This window comes from Phaethon aethereus (genome assembly GCF_964289735.1).
Source record: "Phaethon aethereus genome assembly, chromosome: 1".
Classification (NCBI taxonomy): Eukaryota; Metazoa; Chordata; class Aves; order Phaethontiformes; family Phaethontidae; genus Phaethon; species Phaethon aethereus.
This window is the reverse complement of record NC_138575.1, coordinates 21769428-21778734: the sequence shown is the minus strand read 5'-3', so window position 1 is coordinate 21778734 and position 9307 is coordinate 21769428. Positions and strand designations below refer to the sequence as shown.

The window sequence follows — 9307 nt, the reverse complement described above, 5'->3', positions numbered from 1 at the left end:
TTGCTTCAGACGTAGATGTGTAAAAGTATGCTATATTCTTTTGACTCAGAGTATGACAGCTGATACACCTGAAGATGTAGCTTAAACTCAACAGGATTTTGAGGAAACTCTGTATTATTTTCTTGAATGGGTTCAAGGCAAGTATATCACTGATTTACCATAGATTGACAACACAAAGATAGATTTAAGAAATTGTAAATGCTGTTGGAATGAAAAGGCCTGATGTTTTTATGTTGGTAGCTTTTTTTTTCATGCTTTGTCATGATTTTTCATGATTAGCCATATAAAAAACCCAGGAATTAGTAACTACTTGCAATGTTAATTCCCTAAATAATTAGCAGTTATGCATATTAATATTTAATGCCAGTTACGTCCCCTTAAAAATGTCTGGTATTTCAATAACCAGAGATCTCATTTTGGAAGTGTGAAACACTTCCTCACCATTTAAAACAATATTCGTAACAAGCCACTGACAAGGATTATAGCAAAAGGCAGATACAGCTAAATTCTTTAAAATAAACCTGGAGCACGTATTGTGAGATCATGAAATCTTCCTACTGTTTGTACTTGTTTACATTTCAGCAGCAATAAACATAAGTATAGCATGCATTTGCCATTATCTGGAGAAACTTGCTAAAAACTTATTTTGTGTGATTAGAGATAGCTAAAAGACAGGATATCTAACACCCATCTCCCCCCCCAAAAAATAAAAAAATAGCTTTCATATTGCTGTACCTATAAACCCAAATCACTAGCTTTAAGAAAAAAAAAATAAATCCGTAAACCAGAAACCTCCTGAATCATTCAGCTGCTCAATAAACTGAATGGTTTCGTTTGGTTCCTCTGCAAATACTACGGTCTGTACAAGGGGTACTAACTTTTGTAGCCCAGCTGATCTAACTTCAAAAAACACATTCTGAGACGTGAAGGGTTGAAACTGCGCCTGAAAACTTGACCTTTACATCAGCTGGTCTAATCTAATAAAAGACATTACTTCTCCCTAGAAGCCCTTGCTTTGTTTGTGGGCATGCCTGCCTGAGATTACAGCACTACTATTATCAGACAATGCCAACTGCAAGGCTCTGCCCGTGCCCAGGGTGGGAAGGGCTGCCAGCTCTTCGAGCCATTGGCCGAAAATACCCTCACGTTAGGGATCCCCGTGCAGTACTGCTGTCTCCACCTTCGCTATTTTCAACAGCGGGTCTGGGAGCCGCTCCCGGGACTGCGGCGGTGGACGAGCGGTGGCGGCGCCGGCGGCGCGGCAGTGCTGTCCGCTTCAGCTCTCTGCGAACGCCGCGGTGTTTCCCCGGCCGAGCTCCAGCCTGGCGCGTCTGCACGCCACCTCGCCACTGGCATGCATCTGGCTACACTCTGCGTAGCGGCTGGAAGGGTTATTAAGATATTGTCACCCACCCAGCACAGCACTAATTAATTTCGGCATCAGTGGCGCACAGCTTTTGCCGGACAGACACTGGGCAAGATCCCCTGGAGGCCCTCGGGCTGTCCGAGGACCCTCCCAGCTGCCTCCGTCTCCCCTCAGGCGAGGCCGGTGCCCCCACGGCGGCAGCGCCCCAAGAGCCGTTAACGGCCTCCCCGGGACCTGTCCGGGCGCGGAGGGAGCAGCCTCATGGAAAAGGCTGCCTCCCGGGAAGCCGCGAACCCCTCGTCGGAAGACGACACGTAAAAACTGCCTTGCAGTCGGCCGGGGGTGGGGGATGCCGCCCCCCGGCAGCCGGCCCGCGCCGCGCCCCGATTCCTGTTGATGCAGCGCCCCCTGCGGGGCGGGGCGGGGCGGGCGGCTCTACTGGGCGGCCGAGGCGCCGCGGGCCCGAGCAGCGGCGGGGCCGGGGAAGCGGAACGGCCCCGCGTCCTTTCCCGGCGCGGCGCCTGAGCGGGGCGGGGGAGGGGAGGGAAGCCCTCAGCTCCTCGGAGGCGCAGCACCGGCGCCCGCCGTCGCGCCGAATCGGGCCCGCGGGGCTCCCGCACCGGGGCGCTGACTGACAGAAGCAGGCGCGGAGGGCAGGCGCCCGGCGTCCCCTCGCGCTGGCACGTCGCCGGGCTGCGCCGAGGCGAGGCGCTGGAGGGGGGGCAGCGGCGGGGAGAAAGAGGAATCGGCGCGGAGGGCGGGGGGCGCGCGCCACGCGTTACTTGGGCGAGCACCGGCTTTGCGAGTAAGCGGGCTCCGACACGCCGCGCCGGGGGCTGCCCGCACCGCAAGCCGGGTCCGCCGAAGCCGCGGCCCGGCGTGCCCCGGCCATGCCGGCGCCCCGCCCCCGCGCGGCCCCAGACGCAGCGCCTCGGCCGGCGCGGAGCGACCTGCCCGCAGCCGGAGGGCGGGGCCGGCCCCGCGCGCCGCGGCATTCCCGCCCTGCGCCTGGCCCCGCTCTGCCGCATGCAAATGAGGCCCCTCCTCATTGGCCGCGCCGGTAGCCCTTTGAAAAGGCGCCCCTCGATTGGGCGCGCGGAAACGTTAACGCAAATAGGAGAATCTCCCCCCCCCCGCTTTTTTTTTTTCGCCTCTGTGTGATGCGTTCCTGAGACAGTCTGTAACTCTGCGCGCCGGTTACTACAAATAAGTAGTTCCCAGCCCCTCGCCCTCCCCCCGCCCGTCCGCACGACGGGGCGGGGCGGGAGGCCGCAGTCCCGGCTGCCGCACCGCGGGCGCCCCGGCGCGGAGAGGAGGGGGCCGCTGGGTCGGCGGGGAGAGGTGTTTCCCCCTCCCCCGCGGAGGGATATCCTCGGCGCGCTCGCCGCGCTCTGCCCGCACCAAAATATTGGGAGTTAAGAGGCGGCTCGGCGGCGCCGCCGGCTCAGAAGCGCGCGGGCAGGCACGGCGGCGGCGCGGCTCCTGCGCCCGCCACGGCTCCACTGCGGCGCCCAGCCGGCTCCCCGCCGCGGCGGCCCCCGCAGGGGCGGATTTCACGCGCGGCCCCGCAGCCCCCGGACCCGCCTGCCTCCGCGGACGGCTCCGGTTCTTCCTGCGCGTCGCGGCGCTCCGAGCGGCTCTCGCCGGTTACAAGAGGGAGAACGGGAGCGGCGCCTTCGCCGACTGCCTTTCGTCCGAGGACTTGGTGCGACCGTCGCGTGGATCTGTGCCGGCGGGGACCCCCGAGGACTCCGTCGGTGCCCGCTCCCGGCCGAGGAAGGAGCGGCGGAGAAGGTCTCGGCGGCTCGCCGCCGCCAGCCGGCCCCGGAGGGAGGCGAGCCGCGCCGCGGCGCAGAGCGCTGCGCCGGGAGGACGCCGGCGGTGCCGCCGCGGGGAACTTGCCGTACCCCCCCCCCGGAAGATGTTGCTCTCCAAGTTCGGCTCGTTGGCTCACATCTGCAGCCCCACCAGCATGGACCACTTGCCGGTGAAGATCCTCCAGCCAGGTACGGCGGGGCCGGCGTGTCCCCCTCCTTACGCCGCGCCGGGCGCGGGCCGGCCCCCGCTGCCCGGGGTGCTGGGGCCGGCGCCTCGCAACCCCCGAAGCTTCGGGGTGCCCTTTTTGCCTTTTTTTTTTTTGTTAATTGAAGAGGACGATTTATTAAAAAAAAAAAGCCTTGGGCAGAATTAGGGCAGCGCACGTAATACGCATCCACCGGGCGGAGCGTTGGGGCTTTTATCATTTTTTTTTTTTTTTTTTTGTTTCTAATTTTTGGTGAAGCGCAGCGCGGCTGCGGACACTAACGCGGTGTGTTTCCCTCCCGTTTCCCCAGTGAAAGTGGAGAAGGAGCCGTTCGATAAAGTCTACCAGGTGGGCTCCGTGCTGGGCAGCGGGGGCTTTGGCACCGTCTACGCGGGGAGCAGGATCGCCGACGGCTTGCCGGTGAGGCGCGGGACGGTGGCACCGGGCGGGGGCGGCGGGCGGGAGAGCGGCGCGGCGGGCTGCGGGCGCGGCCCGACCCGGCCCTCGGCGGCGGGGCGCAGCCTCTGCCCGCCCCGCCGCTCACGGCGCCGCCTTTCCTCCCCGCTCCGCAGGTCGCCGTGAAGCATGTGGTGAAGGAGAGGGTGACCGAGTGGGGCACGATTGTAAGTACCGGGCGTGGATGGCGGGGGGGGCGGCTCCGGGGGCGCTGCGCGGCCGCGGGGCTCCGCCGCGGCGGGGCTATTGTGTGGGCGGCGGGGCCCGCCCCGCTGGCGCGGCCTCTGCGGCGGGGGGGGGGGGTGGAATTTGGCGGGGGTTCGCCGCCGCAGCGCCGCGCCCGCCCCTCGGACTGCGGCAGCGGCGGAGGGGGCCCGGCGGCCGCGCCCTCCTCCCCTCCCCCCTTCATCCTCCCCGCCGTGCCCTTACCCATCCGGGCTGACACCCCCCCCCCCCACCTCTGCCCAGAGCGGTGTCATGGTGCCCCTGGAGATCGTCCTGCTGAAGAAGGTGGGCTCCGGCTTCAGAGGGGTCATCAAGCTGCTGGACTGGTACGAGCGGCCCGACGGCTACCTGATCATCATGGAGCGGCCGGAGCTGGTGAAGGACCTCTTCGACTTCATCACGGAGAAGGGCGCCCTGGACGAGGAGACGGCCCGCGGGTTCTTCCGGCAGGTGCTGGAGGCCGTGCGGCACTGCTACGGCTGCGGCGTGGTGCACCGGGACATCAAGGACGAGAACCTGCTGGTTGACCTCCGGACAGGCGAGCTGAAGCTGATCGACTTCGGCTCGGGGGCCCTTCTCAAGGACACGGTCTATACCGATTTCGACGGTACGTGCCCTGCCCGCGCCGGGTTTGGGCAGCGCTTCGCGGCCCTCCCGGAGTGATGCCGTTTAGCCCGGTTCTGGCAGCAGCAGCGAGCCGCGCCTCTGACGCAGGGGTTCATATCGGGTCTATCGGTAACGGAAACCTTTGGACCCGAAGCGGCTTAGGGGTGTTCAGTTGCGTAGGAAAGGAGCGATTCCAGGCAGTGACGCAGCAGTTTATATTTCCCCGTCTTGGAAAAAGCGGGTGGTGTGGGGTGTTTTTTTTTTTTCCTAGAGGGCGATCTGTTTACATGGAGGCTTCGCCAGCGTCGGGTGTTTCCATGGGTGGATACGCAGTTTTTATATGCGGCGCTTTTTTTAACTCGAAGCGGCAGCTCCCCCCCCCGCCCCCTTCCGCCGATGTCCTGGAAATCCCGCATTGCAGATTTTAAAGCGATGGGGATAAATACGCTCCCTGGAAACGGCTTGGTGCCAGCTTCAGGGCCGGGCTCGGCGCTTTGGAGGTGGGAAAGGTGAAAATAATCCCGTGTGTGACAGAAGGGAGTATTTTCTCCCGTCCTTGGAGTGTGACTGATGTAACGGGGGACTCTTTCCCCCCACCCCCCTGCCAGCTGCCGCACTCACATCTGTTTGTTGTGAAACCCGAAGCCCCGCCGCACGTGACCCTGGGCATCACAAATTCCCGCTTTTGTTCGGCATCCGAGGAGCCCGCGGGCACCCGGGGCGGGTTGGGAAAAGCTGCCGCAGAGAAGCACCGGGGGCGGGGAAGGGGAGGGGGGCGAGCCTTGAAAACGTCGAGATCGTGTAAGCGGCCCCTATTTTGTTTACCGCCTTGCGGAACTGGATACAGCGGATTAGCCCGGCGTAATACGGGTAGACCCGAGTTTCACCTTCTTGCCGCCCTCTCGCCTCCTCCCCGCCAGCCCCCTTTGTCCTTTTGTGTCTATTTTTGGTGTGATGCTGCAGACGCCACGTGGTCAGTGAAAGGGAGCTTGCCTCAGTAAACAGTCAGCTGATGGGGCTGTGTTGTTCCTTGCAATAGCACAGCCGGATGGGCCAAGTCTGTGGATGGTGTAACCCCACAGATGACCTGAAATTACACCGCTAATAGCTTTGGTCCCTAAGAAATTTGAAGTGAGGTTTTTGGGGAGTTGGTTTGGTTTGGTTTTTTTGTTTTCACTCCTAAATAACAGGTTTGTGAATTTAGTTTAGCTGTACTAGAAGGAGCTGAACAATTTAAAAAAAAAAAATAATTTCCCCCCCCGCTTTTAGGAACGAGAGTATACAGCCCTCCAGAGTGGATCAGATACCACAGATACCATGGGAGGTCAGCAACAGTATGGTCTCTGGGAGTTCTGCTGTATGATATGGTTTGTGGAGACATCCCTTTTGAGCAAGATGAAGAAATCTTGAGGGGACGATTATACTTCAGGAGAAGAATTTCACCTGGTGAGTTGTACAGGGATCAAGTGGGGGCCTTTTTTTTTTTAATAATCCTGTACGTTTGAGTTTGCACAGGTAGGGGTTTTCTTATTCAAGGTTGCCTTTTTACTTTCCTAGTCTAAAATGGCTTTTTTTTTTTTTGTTCGTTACAGAATGTCAACAGTTGATCAAATGGTGCCTTTCACTGAGGCCTTCAGACAGACCAACACTTGAGCAAATTTTTGACCATCAATGGATGCACAAATCTGAAGTAGTGAAGTCTGAGGACTGTGACATAAGGCTACGGACCCTTGATACTGATGTATCTAGCACAAGCTCAAGTAATGAGAGTCTGTGAATTAAAGGACCTCGCACTGGGAGGGGAGCTACAAGCAGAAAGACCACAGTGCTGCTGCCAATACGTAGGAGGGGCTAGAAAAATGCATTCATTATTCTGTAGTTGAATCTTTGTCTGAGGGACTTGATTTTATTTTCCCCCTTTGCTGGTTTCTGCTTTGGAATGAGAGATTTCCTTTGGAAACGCTGATGTTTGGGAGTTGCAGGCCAGTACTTAGTCAAAGACTGACCTTATTAAGAAAGCAGTGACCTCTTGAATACATGGTAAACTTTTTTGCTCTCATAGAGCCTGGACTAGATTTTATTTGCTTTTGAGTGCCTTTTTGAAAGCTGCTTCAGTGGGACTTTCTTTTTTGAGCTGTGTATGTCCAAAGAAGATCCAGTTCATTATAGGAATTTGCTCCCTTTAGACTCAGTGCTGGAGGAAGCAGCTCCTATGATGCATTGGAGAACATGTTCGGTGATTGAATGAAGTAGTCCCATCCACTGGTGATGGAATACTTGAACACAGACATTTCACTCCTGCCCCTGGCCCTTTCCGAACCCAACCCACCTCTGCTGCTCAAAATATTTCCTATAGCCTGCACAGAAATATGAACAGGTATATCAGCTTTTTTATCAGAAACATTTATTCATGTTTCCTTTTATCATCTCTACCACTGGGCATGAGAAGCCCCTTTCTCAACTCCCCCCGGCCTTTTGTCACCCTGCGAGTCTTAAAAGTACGTATGGGCATGTCGAATGCACAATCAATGCAATATTCAAGGACTTTACTTTTTTTTTTCCATACCTGTATAATGTGTTTATGTAAACTTGGTTTTTCCCATGTACTATACAGTTATTTATTGTTTGGAGTTTAGAAGACCTCCCACAGATTTCAGCTGTGGCTATTTATTTGGTTAATTTATTTGGTTAGAGTTATTCAACACTGTGCTTTCCCCTTTTTCTCCCCATGGGAATTCTAGTGATTTGCCCATGGCACTTTTTTTCTGCATTCCTGTCAACTTTTGTTTTTTTAAAAAAAAAAGACAAAAAAAAAAGAATTTTCTGACCTTATCAGTTTTTGTTGGAAGATGGAAAATTGTTGTACAAAGTCTAATTTAAGGGAAATAGAATGGCTTTTTAAAGTTAGTCAGTATGCCTTTTGTCTGGTATTATTGTACCAGAAATGTAAAGTAATGCTATTTGGAAGGGTTTTAAATTATTGACATTGTACAGTCTCCGTGCATTGGCTCTGGAAGGTAGGGTGGCAGAGTCATAAACCTTAATTTATTTTAATAGCTGTGTTTCTGTGATCTGGTTGCATTTATGCAGCTTGGATTTGGATTTTTCTTCTGTTTAACAGTGTGAAATGTATGGAGATCATATTTTTTATACAGGTATTTCAATTAAACTTTTTTTGTATATAACAGTTCCGTGTTTGTGTGCTCACTTCTATCTTCACCGTTATTCTCAGTGCCAGCTGGGGAACACATATTCTGCTACTTCACTTTCTCTAGCTTGTAAAGGCCTACAGCAGCTGACCTGGAGTTAATAGGTCTATGCTATTAAGCAGTGACTGTTTTGGAAGAACTAAGCAATCCCTCATCTTGACTGTATCTACTTCTCAATCGGGTATTTCATGTGGAACTGGAGAAGGTATACAATACAACAGCACCAACTGCCTGCATCGAAGGGAAGGGGCCAGTAATTGTGCGGGTTTTAACTCTCTAAACACTGGATAACTGAAATCCGACTGTACTCATTGTCCTTAAGCAAGGAGGGTTTTTGTAGTCGCTGGTGCTTTCTGTTTTCGCAGTTGACATGTTTACTTTCCATTACATTCGGTTTCCTGCCTCCCCGCTTACCCCTTCCTCCTGGGGCCGGAAGGGGATTTCCTCTGCCCTCACAGGAAAGGGATGGCATTCTTGGGGAGCGGGGCGGCTGTTTTCCTTCAGCTCCCTTAGATTATGAAAAACGACTGGTGTGTCACTTTGTAAGGGACTGGGGAACATGCCCTTTGCTATGGAGGAGAATGGCACAAAAGCAACGTTCTCAGTGTTCTTCTTGGTGCGTTGGGAGTCTGGTCCTGCAGATTCCCAAGTTCATCCTAGTTTCTCTGCAGCTGGAGACTGACCTGACTTGGTCTTTGTGCGGGGGTGGTAGTGATTACTAGGCTTAACGACCACGTCTATAAGGTACGCTTAAGGATGTGTTCGGTCACTGAAGGTGCTTTGTAGTAGTCACAGTAAAGGGCTAGGATTAGGACCTTCTTGTTTTCGTGTTACTTTATTTTCTGGGGATCTTTCTGCCAGCTCATCTACTATTATTTTGGTTCCCTGTGGGGAATATCTCACTTGCTGACATCACATCAAGCTCCTGATGCTAACTAGTTCAGACTCAAAATGCCACTGAATAGCAGGAGGTAAGGCAGAAGGGGAAAGGCCATTTCTGTGTGTGCAGTTTTATGATGACATGGGGGGAAGGTGTGTATCTCTATCCTGGCCATAAAAAGGAAGTTCAAATGATTCTTGTCAGGGGAAGAAACCAAGACCCTTTGTGTCCATTATTTTTTCTCTTTTCTGGTTTTGTTCCTTTTTCATCTTTGACTTGTTTCTCCCGTTCTTAATCAAAATCTGTATGTATGCTAAACCTAGTCCCTGAGAAACTGCAATATACATTGTTGTTGGAACTCTATTCCCAGAAATACAAGATTTTACAGTTAAGATTACTTGGGAAAATGACACAATCATGTCCTGAGAACACTTGAAAGTGAAGATTGAGAGTTTTAATTGATTATCTCTTTTTGCTTAAGGGGAGGGACTCAGATAAGCTACGGGAGAGATGCTCCCAGCGCCTAGTGCAGTTCTTTAGGG

General features: G+C 54.3%; 1 protein-coding gene across 1 annotated transcript; it reads left to right on the top strand.

Moving 5' to 3' along the window:
• Positions 1-3154: 3154 nt before the first annotated feature.
• Positions 3155-6992, top strand: PIM3 (Pim-3 proto-oncogene, serine/threonine kinase). The gene is made up of 6 exons (XM_082014300.1): positions 3155-3372; positions 3700-3809; positions 3962-4012; positions 4314-4677; positions 5946-6122; positions 6269-6992. The coding sequence occupies exons 1-6, from the start codon at positions 3288-3290 to the stop codon at positions 6451-6453; spliced, it is 972 nt and encodes a 323-aa protein (XP_081870426.1). The 5' UTR covers positions 3155-3287; the 3' UTR covers positions 6454-6992.
• Positions 6993-9307: the final 2315 nt, after the last annotated feature.

What these genes read in the sequence shown, in the direction of transcription:
- PIM3 (XM_082014300.1), top strand. Translation starts at nt 3,288, where the DNA reads ATGTTGCTCTCCAAGTTCGGCTCGTTGGCTCACATCTGCAGCCCCACC. An exon ending in GGTGAAGATCCTCCAGCCAG is followed by an intron (nt 3,373 to 3,699) that starts GTACGGCGGGGC and finishes CCGTTTCCCCAG; the next exon opens with TGAAAGTGGAGAAGGAGCCG. An exon ending in CAGGAGAAGAATTTCACCTG is followed by an intron (nt 6,123 to 6,268) that starts GTGAGTTGTACA and finishes TGTTCGTTACAG; the next exon opens with AATGTCAACAGTTGATCAAA.